A 15,165-nucleotide genomic window follows, 5' to 3' on the forward strand; every position below is an offset into this window, starting at 1 on the left:
AAATGCAAGATTATCTTTCTCTTATTGATTTTTGTTGCCTTGCATTTTGAAGTAATTTGTATTGATCGTGTCTTTGTAATATTTGGATGTCAGAGAAGAGGCTAATTTCTAAGAAAATTGGAAAATGACAAGATGTAGAATTATACAAAGTCAGTAGCATAGCTACCACTGTTGCATTTCAGTTAGGATTTGGACTTACTCTCATATAAACATGTGGGCCTATCTTGACAATAATGACTGTACTGGAAACAACAATTGAGAGGGGGGTGTTTTGGCAGCTTAGGCTTCTAAGCATGTCTTTTGCCTAGAAATGCATTATCTGACGTGAAATGCCAAACACTTCTTCTTTTTGATACTGATGAAACTTGGCTGACCTCCAGTACTGCTCCTGGTGTAAGAAGGGCCAAACTCATAACCCTGCCTGAATCCAGTGCTTGAGCCAGTTGTATTGCTCAAGTAAATATTTTTGTTATAAATCTACTGTGCTTAAAAGCACAGCAAAGTTGACGTACCTTAATAACAATAAACCCAAGCGATTGCTTGACATTTTAGATTTGCTTTAACTTCCTGACATCTTTGTTTTTTCCTCCATGTTTAGTTTGAAGCAGAAGCAACACCTGCTGGTGAAAACAAAGTCTACGAAACTGCTGAGCCATCCTCCTGGAAGAACAGGTTTGATCATTACTGTAGGCTTTAGTAAGGTGTTGTAGAATAAAATAATCTTGTGTATCACTATTTGGACTCTAATTCTGGGAGGTGTCCAGAAGGGTAGGTAACTGGCTCCTTTCCAGAGCACTTACCAGTAGTGAGGGGTAAGTGTGACACAGCTGATCTCCAGGAGGCTGGAAACTCCTTTCTAGTTCAGAGTTTTGGTCTTGCTGCTTGCAGTTTAATGCTGGCAGAATTAATTAGAAAGTTCCTATACCTTGCTACTACAGAAAAATGGTTGTTTGGTTAAGATTGGAAACCCAATGGTGTTGTGCATGTTCATCAATAAGTTGGCAGTAAAAGAAAACAGGGAATAAAACTTGAATACCCTGAGTTGGGAAACACGTTCCACCACATACCATCTAGGATAATTATGCATGAGCAAGTGTCACTTGTGCTTGTATATGATATCCCTAAGTGGAACAACTTCTGTTCTAAGTAACACTATTGACAGAAGACAGCAAAGGAACTCTCCTGGTTTGGTACACAGAAGTGAATGATTAGGCTATAGTGATTTCTCTTGTCTGATAAATTGAACATAATATGAAGTCAAGTAACCAGTAAAAGACTTAAAGAGATGGTATCTTTTTATCAGTTTAAAAACAAATTGAACTTTGCAATGCAGAGACGTGGCCAAAACTTTCAACTGATAGCTCTGCACAAATGCAAACAGAACAGCAAATCTTCGACTTTAAAACATTCACTCGCAAAGGGAATGTAATTACACTGAAAGATATTTAGTTTAAGGAGTTGTTAGCTTTCAAAAGAATCCTGAAAAAATGGCAGAAGCAGCAGTGTGAGTATATTAACATTTCTCCCCTGAAAACAGATTTGAATTATGTGTTAGGCCGCAGTGGGGGTTATCTTAAGATCAGGAGAAAATCAGGCACAGTAGGTCATTTTACTTGTGAGATACAGAAGAGAAATGCTGACAAGTGGGTGTACCGTTTGGAGGGTAAGCAGTGCATGGAGGAAACATGAATACACTGGTCTGCAGGGTCTAATTCTGCACACTGTTGTTGCTCTCTGGGATAGGTAATAAAGTGATCCTCGATTTCAAAATATTTTTATAATAAGAAAAACATTATTTTTTCCTGTTAATGGATGTTTTGTTTCAGAAATGGAGCGGATGCTTTATAAAAGTGTTTGTTGTACCCTAGGCATTACTTAGTAATTGGACTTATAACTGAGGCTGGAGTGTATTAATGTGGAAGGGTGTGTTTGTCAACCTTTGTGGTTAACACGTGTTGCTTGACAAATTTGCAAGTGTCACATTGTGTTCTCTGTTTGTGAGACTTGTCTCCAAAACAAAGGGGAGTAATATGGACCAGAGTACTCTGCTGATTGTGGTCTGCCAGCTTGCAGCAAGTGCTTCCTAGAATATTGGCAGTTTGACTACTTTGTCAGCTTTGTCCCTTACCAATTAGGAGCTTTCACAACACCTTTGTGGCACTTTGATCTCCTGCATGAAATGAAGGAGGGTAAAAAGCTCTCCCTAGGGTGAGTTTGGAGTTTATTTGGCGATCTAGCATGTTCAAAAATAAAAAGTGCACCTGTAGCTGAACGTGAATATTTAAATTGTGTGTTTGGAAACACCAGCACAGTGCCTCAGTCCTTGCAAGACAGAATCCTGTTTGGTGTGACAGTGACGTGAACAGGGCACAATAGATCTGTCGGTGGCAGAACGCACGCCGTGAGAACGCCGGCCTGGGTGGAAATTTTCTTTTAGCCCAAATTCTCTCTCTTGCTGTGTGCGTAAGTTGGGTGAATGGCAGTGATGCCTGTTTGTCTTAGAGGTTTGTTACTGTGAGGTAAGTCCAAACAAACGCCATTCAGTCGTTAGAACAGATGCTAATCTTCTTAATTTATAACAAAGAAAATAAATTGCAAAGAAAAAAAAAAGCCTAAATAAGATTAAAAATCGTGATAAGGAAAGCTGCCATTAGGCACGGAGGGAAAACTTTTCCCACTGAATGACAGCACTGGAAACGTGCTACATTTTCTACGGAATCAGAATGATTCTATGGGTCCTATGATTCTATGATCCTATAGATCCTGTAGATCCTATAGGTTCTATAGGTTTGATGATCCTATAGGTTCTATGATTCTAGATTCTATAGGTACTATACATTTTACAGATTCTATGATTATAGATTCCATGATTATATAGTTCCTACAGATCCTACAGATTCTATGGGTTCTACAGTTCCTATAGATTCTATGATCCTGTTTCTGTCCCAAAGCTTGAGTTTCTAAACAAACTTTGTGTTTTGGACAGTGACAGTCGCTTTGTGTCCCCCGTGCAGGGCGCAGCAGCCGGTCTGTGTGAGGCTCAGGCCGCTGAGCTGTGACCTGCACCTGTGGGTTCCTGCGGGCTGGATGCAGCGGGACACTGGGGACGTTGAAAATCCCCAATTTTTGGGCTTTCTTATGAACAAAATCCACAATAACGACACGAGACAGCTTCACCCTGCGGCGTGCCCCCCCCTCCCTCAGCCTCTACCCTGCCGGGGTGCCCACCGGCCTCCCCAGCCCCCCATTTCCCTCACCCCAACCCCCGTGCGCGCTCCCGCCTGCGCGCCCCCGGCGGGGCGGGGCCGCGAGCCGTGAGGGGAGGGAGGGGAGCGGGTGGGCGGAGCCTCCCGCCTCGCCCCGCCCCCTCCCGCCGCGGGTCACGTGTGCCGGCGGCGCCCAATGGCGAGGCGCGGTGCGGCGGGCGGCCGCCATTGCTGTCAGAGCGGCGAGAGGCAGCGGCGGGTGCGCGAGGGCGGCCGGGCGGGGCCGCAGCGGGGCCGCCGCCAGCAGCGCTCCCGCGGCCGGGCCCGGGCCCGGGGCCGCCGCCGCCGCCTCTCCTCGTCCCCTTCCTTCCCCTCCCTCCGCTCCCGGCCTCCTTCGGCCGCAGCAGCGAGCGGAGGAGCCGCGGCCTCCGCCGGGCGGCGCCCCCCCGCTCCCCGCCGCCTGCAGGCCGCGGAGCCGCTCCGCCCGCCGCCGGGGGGGGGCCGCGGCTGGGCGCTGAGGGAGGCCCCCCCCCTTCTTCTTCCTCCTCCTCCTCCTCGCTTCGCCCCCCCTCCACCTCCCCGCCGGGGGCCCCCTGGAAGCAGCGCCGCCCCGGCCTCTCCTCCGCCGCCTCACGCCCCCTGCCGGCCGCGCTGCCCCCCCCCCTCTGCCCCGGGCTGGGGTCGGGGCTTAGCGCCCGCTGCTCCCCCAGCCCCGCCGGGCCCGGCCCCTCAGACATGCCCCGCTCCGGCGGCGCGGCTCGCCGAGGATCATGACGGCGGCGGCCAACTGGGTGGCGAACGGGGCCAGCCTGGAGGACTGCCACTCCAACCTCTTCTCGCTGGTGAGTGGGCACCGGGGGAGGGAGGGGGGGGGAGACAAATGATTTGGGTACCGGGGGGGAGGTGGGTCGCGGCCAGCCCCCCCCCCCGGGGGGGGGGTTTTCAGAGCCCCGCTAGCGTGGGGCTGCTCCTCCCGCTGGCTCCTCCCTCGGCTCGGCGCCCCGGGGTTGCTTCGTGCTGCTGCGCCCTCCCCGCTCGGCTGCTGGGGGGCAGGAGCTGGATGGAGCGGCCCCCTCCCCGGTAAGGCGCTGCCAGCCCTGGGGGGGTCCCTCCTGGCAGGGACAAGCACCATGTCGGGGCTGGGGGCCTCTGCCCTGCCTCTGTGTGTATGGGGCTCGGGTGGGCAGAAACGCTGTTTGTTTGTGTTGTGTTTTTTGGTTTTTTTTTTTCGGTGGAGGGAAGCAGCTGAAAATGGGCTCTGGTGGTTGGGCGGCTAGCGGAGATGTCATCCTCCCGTCTGGTTGGCGATCGACAACTTTGTACTCGGCTCGCTTGGTTTAACGCTGCAGGAATTACGTTATCAGCCAGCTGCAGCTTCGTGAGCTAAATTTAAAGCGAGAAAACGGTCTGGTTCCGTGTCAGGGCAAGGCCGCTTGGAAATGGGGTTGTTGCTGTGCCTTATTTTACCTGCCACCTGCAGGAGCTGCGTCCCTTGTGGCAGGGCAGCAGCCGGGTGAGTGGGAGGGCTGCTGGATCAGCCCGAGCCTTCTCCTGCTGCTGGGGCAGGGGGAAGGAGGAGCTCACGGTGCGTGGCATGGTACAGCTACCACAAACTTGGAACGCAGGCTTGGCTGTAGGATACAAAAGCTCTTGGTGGGTAGCATCTCCCTAAGCCGGTGCTCTAGGAGAATTGGAGGTGGGTGAACACGTTGATTTTTAGGTTTTGCTTTCCTTTCCAACAGAAAGGAAGAGACTCATGTTAGCTTTTCTAGGAATTAAGGGGGAGGGGGGAAGAAAATGAACTCAAAATGTGAATGATCAATCTTTTTGTTTAATATTTTTTTTCTGTTGCTGTATGTTTGTTATTCTGCTCCTGATGGCTTGTTTATGTCTGTGTGCTTACTGTATTTTGCTCATACCTACTGAGAATTTGGGACAAGTGCTGTCGTCACTTATGCTGCTAGGAAACTGGCCCAGAGGTTCTTCTGTGAGAATAAACGCAGTTCTTATTTCTGGCTCTTTGATGAACTTTTACGTTACTTAGGCTTGTACGTAGGCTTCTGCTTGACAGAGTTTTCTGGGACATGCCGGTGTGTGGCAGCGCTACGTGTGTGGAGGTGCAGGGATTGTTACAGTGATCCTGAATACACGCAGAGAAAAAACCATAAGCACGAGGGAGACGATTGGATCAGGTTGTAAGAGCGAGGTAGTGAATGTTTATCCTTTATGTGTAGAGTTGTGAGGTCCCCGTTTATTCACGGAAAATCGATTAGCGTGTTTCTGAGGAGCATAACTTCACGTAGCTGCAAACTGCAGATCTGTCACCGCCAACGTTAATTGGCGGTGTGCAATTAGCGCGCGTTAGAATGTGGAGTTATTTCATAGTCGCTGTGGTTTGGTCTGTCTGCTTTGTTTTTTCACCCTACTAGGGAAATGTGAAATCTTTACACGGGTGCGTAACACTGTCAAAATAAATCCAGCTGAATTCTTTTGCGAGTGGGCTTACTAATGATAATGAGTTTAATGTGCCACCCTTTAATCTCCTGTGTGACTTTGTGGGAGCTCTCCATACCTGGTGTGTGGTGCTGTGCATCCAACTGCAATGCTTTTATTGTTTCCTGGCCCTATGTGCAAAAAGTATCCAGTTAAATAGTATCTTTAATGTATATACATGCATATATACAAACACATGGTGACTGTTAGTGTGAGTTACTTTCAGTTACATCACTGTTTGTCGGGGTTTACGTACCAGTGCGGGGTACTGGGAAAGGAAATACTGACTGGGAACCTGTAGCTGACAGCAGTTGACCTTTTCACCTCAGATTGTCATATTCTTTTAAAAATTTATGAAGTGTTAAAGCTACAGTAGTCTGGATTACTAATTAGAGAAGCTTTTGCCAATCATTTACTTTTACAGTGCAGCAGCAGAAGAGGGTGCACAACCCTGCCAGCCGGGGATGGGAAATCACCCTTCTTTAGGTGTGTTGTGAGACTGTCTGAAACCCGTCCTGCTGGTAGGCGCCGGCTGCTAGAGGTCATTGTTTATCTCCCGCTTTGTTTTGGGCTGGAATCGAGAAGGAATGCTCTCGCCTGGAGAGCTGCAGCTCAGAAATGGGATGTCTGCGTGCTGGTGTTGAGGCACACTTCATCCCACGAGCACTGGTTTCTGAGGAGCGGTGTCTTCCCTGCCCAGAGCAGCCCAGGCTCTGCTGCGAGTCTGTGCTGGTCGCTGTCGTGGATTTGGGTTGCTTTGGCAGTTCGGGAATTGTAGCTTATTTTTCTGTCAGCTGCAGGCAGCTTAGAGAGATGACAGACACTGCTTTTTATTTGAGTCTCTTCAGGGGAAATAATTTCTGAAAGTATTTTACGTTTGTATGAAAAACATTACCTAAAGCTTTCTAGTAACCGATTCTGCTTTATTGGTGATGTCCAGAACGTGCGCAGGTTTGTAGCTTACAGTATTTCACGTGAGGGGAAGGCGTAGCCTGACGTGAGTCTGACAAACCCAGCTCTGAGCATCCAGCCACGAAAGAGCTCTCGGGCTTGCGCAGCTGCGTGTCGTGAGGTGTCCCCCTGGACACGGCGATGCGCAGGGCTGCAGCCTGCGCCGTGCATTGTTCTGTGCTGAGGCAGGAATCCAGCGCCCTTCGAGAAAACGGGGTGGTGTGTGTGTGTGTGCTCTGCCGGGCAGGGCAGCGTGCACAAAGACATCTGGGCTTCTGCTGTAAACGTCAAGCGTCTTTGAGCAAGATGATGCAAGGGTCGCTTTGGATATTTGTCATCGGAGTGCACCTTGGATGAGAACTTGTCTGCGCTCCGTGGAGAGATGGGCTCATTAAAACACACCAGCGGCTGCACTTCTAGCCCAGCAGGAGAAGAAATGATATTTATCCAAACTGTTTCGGCAGCAGTCAAAATGTCTGCTGCTGTTTTGGAAAAAAGGCTGTTTGTTTGTCAAAACATTACTTAATAAACTGGCCCTTAACACTTTCTTATTTAAATCCTAATGAAGAGTTGGCTATTAACTACCTCCAGACAAAATGCTGCGAGGTAACATGCTGGGCTTGGAGTTTTAATACCATCCTCCTCTGAATAATCCTGAATCACAGAGGTAGCCTTACTGAAATTAATTTGATTCTTCCTGTGCATAAGGGTTAATCACATGAAGGTAAAGGCTTGCATGAGGTACCGAGACGTTTCCTCACCTGTCCGGCTTGGCTGCTGTAGTGATCAACAGGCACGAGTCGCTCTCTGAAATGGGGCTGAGGTTGCACAATAACTTGTGTGCTGCAGCTGGAGAAAGCGGGCAGCAAGGTGTCAGGAGTGACCGAAAATCTGGAGCAGCTTTCGTGTGGTGGAAGGTTAGGTGCTGTGGGAGGCTTCAGCCTGGAGAACACGATGGTGTGCTTGGGAAGTGATACGGATTTATGTAACGCTTTATAGCATCTGCTAGCAAAGAGGTCAGGAGCACTTGTTTAAATGCATTCTTACAGAAACCTGCTGCAAGAAAGGGCTGGAGAACAGGGATTTGGTCTTTGCTTCTGTTGGTGCTCCAAGTCGAACTTATAGGGTTGCTGGGGGGGTTCTGCATTTGGCTCAACAGCAGTGACAGGAGCTGACTACGATCAGTGGGTCTTGTGGCTGTTTTCATAATGAAACTGAAAGGGGCCAAGGGGATCCGAGAGGGTGTTTGAAATTTGTGCTTAAAGGTTTTTTGTGGCATCTGAAAGCGAAGGTCAGGAATGCAGAGATTGCTGTAGAAGTTCTCTTGGTTCTCTTTGGTGGTGCATAACTATCAGTAAAAGACTTCATTGTAAATGGTTGGTTGCCCAACCAAATCCATAAGCAGTAGGAAATGAACCCGTATTAGCTCTTGGTTATAAGCGTGGGGCTGCAAGGCAGGTAGGATGCTGCCTCTCTCCGTGGTAGGTATCGTGCTTGTTTCACATTTTACGGAGGTGTGACTTTATGTATATATTTTTAAGAAATGGAATTAACTTCTGAAATTTCCCAGCAGTATTGGATTCTTCAGTTACTTTTTCTTCTGAGTTTTATTGGGTAACAGGATAGAAGTAGGAAAGCTACATTAGAAAGCTTGCTCACTTTAATCTCACAGGAGATTATTTATTTGGAATTGGAAGAATCTCCAGGGGTAGACTTTTTTTGTCCTGTTGGAGAGTATTCAGGAGTTTAACGGTGTCCCTCCAGGTGTGAACTTAAAGAAAATAGCTGTGGGTTCCCAAAGAGGTTGGGGCAGAGCGGCCTTCGGAGCGGTGCTACCTTCAGCCTGCCCCCCCCTTGGGGATGGAGTCGATGTGTTGGGTAACCGACCTCTTCTGAATAACACACGAGGAAAATGAGGAGGAGTTATATTTGCGGATCAGGACAAGGCGTGCCCAAGGGTCCCGAGCTAGCCAGTGGGAAATATTTGCGGGAAGATTTCTTGACCTCTGGTGAGGTTCTGAGCGTGCACACGGGGCTGGGAAACCTTGCCCAAGGACCAGGTCCTGCTTCTTGTAGCAGCATGAGTCCTTTGCAGAGAGGGCTGCTGTCAGCATTAGCACAACTCAGAAAATACTCACATTGCAGTGATGCGGCTGACCTGCTTATCTAGGATTTTTTTTTTTTTTTTTTTTTTTAGGAAACACAACTTTCACTTGCTCTAACACTAGCTGAAAAAACCTTTCTGGATGTTTCTACATAACTGGTGCAGCATTGACATCAGAACCCCGGTTCTCAACAACGTTTTGATCCCAAGGGTTTTTTTCTTTCCCTTCTGCTTCTGAGAGCACCTCCTCATGTGAGAGAGATTAAAGAAGGAACTCTTTAATCCTATACGTAGACCTTTCTTCTATTATTTTCCTTCTTTACAATACAATTATCTTGAAGAAATCTATAGAAACTGAAATCTTTAAACTTCAGGGAAGAAAATTCTGTGAGATAGCTGCTGGCTGTTAACTGGATCGGGTTGGTCACTAGGTGAAAAAGGAATTTTTATGGATGTTCTTCCCTTTTCTTTGTATCTCTAATTATTCAGAAATGCTATTCCTTGGTGAAGGGTGTGTGTATGTGTAGATAGACTGCTCTTTAAATGCCCGGAGGTATCAATGTTACAGGCATGGCATACTTTGTAACCAGCCGAACACTTGTGCTTGTTGGGGAAAGCTTTCTGGTTGCTGCTGAGAGCTCTCAACCTTCTGTCTCTGCTCTGCCTTGGTTGCTGCAGGGAATCCCCACCCTGTCTTCACTTCTACCCCCTTAGCTGTGGCAGCATCCTTTTGTCTGTTTGCCTAAACCATCCCTGCTCTTACCGAGAACGCTGCTGCAGTTTTCTGTCCCATCCTGTGGCTGGGACCGTGTTGTGCCCCTGCTTTCTCTCGTTGTCTTCCCTTGCTCTTACATCTCCTGCATTACTGGGACTTCTTCCAAAGGTGTCAGCCCTGTTCTGCCTTTGATTTTTTTTTTTTTTGTTTGTACCAAGTGAATCCTAACTCCCATAGGTGCTGTTGTCATCAAAAGTGAACTACCAACTACCATCTTTTGATTGTTTTCCTAGTTTTTTTCTAGCTCGTGGTGTTTGAGTAAGGTTACTAGTCGATGTCCATGGACTTAACTGCATTGCTGTCCTGAACCCTTTCTTAATCTTGTGTGTGTGATGCCTGCAGGCAACTGAGTAGCTCTGGCTAGGTGCAGGTCTGTCCTGGCTCTTGTCCTGAGGCCGACCAGCTCAGCTTTGTACTCTTTCGATCCCCGTATTCCTTCCCCCCTTCGCGTTCTCTGCATGAGCCGTGCGCTGCTGTTTTCCCGCAGAGTCCAGCACAGTGGGATTTGGGACTTGGTGATGCCATGGTAACACAAATAATATGAAAAAATACTGCACTGATTAGAAGCATGCTTGTTTTAGTATTATCCTGCCAGTTTTTAAAATGCACGAGTGTTTTCCCACATCCCAGTCCTTCTTGATTTGTTTATACAGAGCGTGTATTTACACGGGGGGCATCCTTCTTGCTCAGCCCAAGTTCCGCTACTGCTTGCATTTGAAGCTCCTCTCTCCCAGCATTTCCTGCCATCAGCTGGCAGTTTCCAAGAGATACCAGCTAATAAAGACACATTCCTCTACCAAACCCCACAGCACCCCTCAAACATGGTGCTGAGCTAGATTCCCTCCGCAGGCACTGTGAGGTGCATACGCAATGCTCCCAATGGCCGCGTGTGTCGCTTCCTGCCAGGGCTTCAGTGGGTTGTGTGGTCTGGGGTTTCTGTGCTCTAAAATGGTGATGACGACTGAAAACGGACCATTTTGCCTTGTAGTACGTTTAACTTTTGGGTCAGGAGCTTTCTCTGCTTGTTACACAGTGAGGTGATGCCTGTGTTTTCATAGATGACAGATCTAAGAGGTCTAAGTGCTCTTTTTGTTGGCTTGTTTGGGGATTTTTGATTAGTTTTGATAAATCCTGACTTGCTTCCTACCTCAGACAGTGTTATTTCTCACTGACTCATTTGTGGCTTAATTAACTTTCCAAAACTGAATTGCAATGGCGCGTATGGAAATACAACCTGAGCTTTTAGTGGCATTCTCTCCTTTGTTTCCTTGAAACAGGAAATTTTGTGTGTTGCTGTTGTGTAATGTGCCTCTAGGCAATATTTATGCTTATGTGATTAACACAGATGAGGTCAAACATACACAAAGGCCTTGTCCCCATGCTAAGGAACGAATATAATTAACTTATGAAAATGGAGAAAAATGGCTGGTCCCCTAAAATTAATTTTTAAGTGTAAGATATGACATGCTTTTATTTCTGTGTCACTTCTAGGTACTTTCTTCTCTCTCCAACCACAGTTGCAGTGTAATGTACTGCTCTCAGCTTTCTATGAAAGGAAAATAATATTAATTACAGGGAAAAGTTGTGCTTCCCCTCGACCCTTTCATTTTTCTCCCTCCCCCTTCATTCTTTTCTATGCCTTAGTGACCGTGAAAGGATTCACGAGCTCGCATTTAAGCCCAGATCAGGCTACTGACATGGTGAAAACCTCTTCCTCTGAGCTCGTGCCCTGTACCCCTGACTCCTTCCTCCCCCTGCCAGCGTTGGGCAGCAGCATGGGTTGCAGCCAAGTCTGAGTGGCTTTGTGACCCCAGCCGTGTGTCAGAGAAGGACACTTAAAGCTTGTTCAGTAAAACTCTACTTAATTCATCCTTTAGTTGCAAAGGAGTTACGCTGCAGTCAACGCCTTGTTGTTCTTACTGCTCTATGTTTGTGCATAAAATACAACATTTTGTCAGGACAGAGGATCGAGAAGAAAACTTGGAGGTAAAGTCCCCTATACTACTGATCCAGGTATTTGCAGTCCTCTGTTTTTTGGTAACGGTGCTTTCAGAGCTAACGGGTATGAGATACAAGTTTCAAAATGTGTTGGATTGTGACAGTACCAAACCTTATTTTTTTTTCTCCTTGGAGTCTCTAGTTTACTCGGAAGCTTTCAGATCTCGTCTGGTACATCTGCACTTGCTTAGGGTTGGGTTTTTCTAAGTCTCGGTTCACAGTCATAGATGGTCCGCACTGCTACTGAATTTGTAGCTGGGGCTAGACAAGCTATGAAATCAATTCCAGGAATGTCTTGCAGTAACCATGCCAAACACTTTTATACAAAAAAAAATAATTTATCTGCTGGCAGAGTAGGTTAATTGGTTAAATGACTTTGTTCTGAATTTGCTGGTTTTATTGTAAGCCTGGTGTTTCTGATTATTTAATTCTGTTTGTGTGTTTTAATACAATTTTAAGTTGAGTTCTCTGGATTTCCAGAATTTCCTGCTGGTAAAAGGTGCTGGATCCTTGTATTTGCAGGAGTGACAGTCAGAAAGTTGGCAAAGTGAATCTACATGACCAGTCATGTAGTGGATTTATGCACTTCTTTCTATGTTAAGGAAGATTCATATGGAAGAATTCTTGAGAGGGGTAGGCTTTTTTTTTTTTTTTTTTTTTTATAAGGCTAAGGGCTTTTGGCAGGCTGCCTACCAGTTCAGGCATTCCTTGCTGTCCCCGCTGAGGGTGGACGGTGTTGGTGTTGGTGCTGGAGGACGGAGGCTGCCCGGCTGCGGATGTGCTGCCGCGACCGTCCCAGCCCGCGGCGAGGAGGCTGGGCCAGGGCCGGTTGGGGCAGGCAGCGCGAAGCAACCACGTGAGCTGCTGCTGGTGGTCACGAAGCAGCTGCTCTTAGATGTGGTGTTCAAAAATGTTCGAGTTCTCAGCTCTGAGATGCCTTTTTTTTTTTTTTTTTAATAAGGGAAGAAAAGGAACTGTAGTCTTTAACTCAGTAGGCCAAAGTTTACTCTGCTTGGGTTGTTATTTCCTCTCCCCCCCTTCTCCTCCCTTTTACTGCCCATATGTCAGATTACTTGGTTTGGGAAACATCTGATAGTCCATTGTATGACTCTGATGTTTGATATTTCCTTCCTTCAGTTAAAAATAAAAAGTTAAAGTTGGGGAAGAGAGAAGATTCCTTCGTTTACTTGCAGATTTGCTATTAATTTCTCTTGTTGCTGTTGACATGTCTTTCTGTCTTCTTCTTTCAACTTCTTCTGGACAACTTCTTTTCTGTGAGAGGGGATTTACGTATTTTAAAATTTGGAAAGTGGGCAGTTACTTAGTTTGATTATGGCCTTTTGAAGGGAATGTGGAAACCTAATCCTTCACTCCCTCTAGAGCGAGGGAAAGGATTATTTGGTTAGTACGTTGCACATTTGTTTGCTTTCTTTTGTGTGCTATCTGAAGTGGCTGCAGAGTGCAGTGGTAGTTCTCATTTTATTATCTGTTCTCAGCTGTCTGCTCGGAAGCACAATATAATGGGTTCCCTTTTGTGAAGAAACTGCCTGGAGTGCTGTGGAACTCTGTGCTATCTTTTGGCCTGCTCAGTAAAATCGTGGCATGGCCTGACCTGCAGAGGTTCAGTGAACAGAGTATTAGGGAGACCTTACCACAAATCTTGTTTAAGTGCATCAACCACAAAAGGAGAGTTTTACAAGCTATCCTAGGAGCTGGATTACAGGTTAGTAAACACGTAAACCTAGGGTCTGTTAAAATGTAAATAAAGCATTCAGTTCCTTCTGTCTGTTGACCTGGAGAAGACGTTGTGCTTCCAGACATTATAAAGCATACATTGATAGATGTTTGTTTATTCTCCCTGCTCACTTTTGACACGGGTAAGCTGCATTCCCCTTCCCCTATTCCACATAAAAATGCCCAAAGCAAAATCAAAACACACTATGTCTTGTTTTTAAATGGGGTAGGGATGTTATCCGTGTAGACAGATTGATCTCACCTAGTAGCTAGCGCCCAGTGAAACCTGGGTTCCTACCTATTCGCTACCTGTTTTGTTGTTGAAATTGGCCTTTCAATTTCCCTTTCTCATGCTGTGGCTCTGACATGACAACGTCCTGGTTCTTGCACTCAAACCGGTAAGCAGGGGTGCGTGCGAGTGCATGCCTGTGCGAGACTGGGTCACGTGCCTACCTGAGGTGTTGCTATCATATTTCATTTTCCTTATCTCGTGTATCTCGAATATTTTTGACTTGAAAGCATCTTTTCAAGTAGTGGCTAAATCTCAGTCCTTTGGCTGCTGGCCACATTTATCACATTATCCTTGTACATCTCTGGTGAACCTCGTCTCAGTCTTTATGGTGGAAGGAAGAAAGCTGGAGCACCAGGCATCAGTTTGGCACCGTGCAGTTAAGGTGCTGGAGATCTGTTGAGCAAAGCCATTTGCTGCAGTAGAAAGATGTTGATGTACCCTAAAGGTCATCTTCAAAAAATTCCTTTTTTTTCTTGCTTGTGTAAACCCCACTCCTGATTTATGCCACCCGTATTAAGTCAGTGTGTTAATTCAGTGTAGATTTCTTCCACTGTGTATAATCTTTAAGCTCTTCTCGGTGGGCTCTTATCCTTCCTACTCTAATTTTGTAAGCAGATTTTGTTGTTTAGCAGGTTTCCTCCTCTCCCCCTTCATTTTATCATGTGTGAAAATGTTGAAAAACACTTTTCTATGCATTGATTCCAGGTGTTTTCTGCTGTGAAAGTGGAAGACTTTTCAAGTCAAGTGGCTATCTACCTGCAGGAGTGCTTTTCCCTCATGGCCTGTGCTTATTTGGCTTCTTTATTAATAACGTATATGCTGATTTCTAATAAACGTTTGAGAATATTTATTAAGGTCTTCCTTTTCCACAGATTCTCCTTCTCTAATGGAAGGTTTAAGAAATTCTGGGTTATAGCTGTCTGAGATGCTGGACTCTAGGGAGGTGCTGTTCTTTATGTCATCGTGCACTTCTTCCTTCTGCTGTGTTTTGTTTTAGACTTCTCATTTTCCTATTTAACCCTGAAGTTCTGTGACTGTTGGCGTATATATCAGCAGTTTGGGCCTTTGTATCAGGTTACTTTCTTTTATGATTGCCACTCAACATTCTTCATTGGCAGCTTCTCCATCTGCCAGGACTGCTGAAATGAGCATTAAACTGGAGCCCGTTTATATTCTCCACTGGGAAAGCTGGTAACCACCTCCAATTCCTATTGAGACTGGGGTGACTTCTGTGTTTTTTTTTTTGTTTTGTTTTTGTTAATCTTCCTAGCTGCCTCTTCTCCCTCATACCCCTCCTTGGGGTTGTGCTGACATCTAGGAGAGGGGGAGAAGAGATTTTTCTGTCGCTACTGGTTAGTTTTTAGGCATAGCAGCTCCCACTGTTTGTGGCTCTTACCAATGGTATTTGTTCTAAATATCTTGGTTTTCTGGTCGTCAGGACCGTGATGCAGTATCTGAAATGTTCTCAGGCACAGGACTCCATCAGGAGTACTTCTGATAATAGGATTTTGCTTACAGCTAAATCCTTCACCGAGACTTGCAAAGATAAAAGATGACCTACAAGTACCCTGATGCTGCTGCTTGTCACCAACAGCTCCGAAGTAGCAGTGCT

At 46.6% G+C, this 15,165-nt stretch overlaps 1 protein-coding gene across 4 annotated transcripts in view; it reads left to right on the forward strand.

The window, feature by feature from the left end:
• The window catches only part of MED13L (mediator complex subunit 13L), a 211,577-nt gene that overhangs the window by 16,247 nt on the left and 180,165 nt on the right, over window positions 1-15,165 (forward strand). For 2 of the 4 annotated variants that reach the window (XM_027470033.3, XM_027470038.3), the window contains exon 1: window positions 3,429-4,048. In XM_027470033.3, the coding sequence (XP_027325834.1) occupies window positions 3,977-4,048 (72 nt within the window). In that variant the 5' untranslated portion in view covers window positions 3,429-3,976. Of the gene's footprint in view, window positions 1-598; window positions 673-3,428; window positions 4,049-4,251; window positions 4,287-15,165 lie in introns of those variants that run through there. The other 2 variants (XM_038187189.2, XM_027470035.3) reach the window with 2 other exon arrangements.

This window comes from Anas platyrhynchos, chromosome 16 (genome assembly GCF_047663525.1).
Source record: "Anas platyrhynchos isolate ZD024472 breed Pekin duck chromosome 16, IASCAAS_PekinDuck_T2T, whole genome shotgun sequence".
NCBI lineage: Eukaryota > Metazoa > Chordata > Aves > Anseriformes > Anatidae > Anas > Anas platyrhynchos.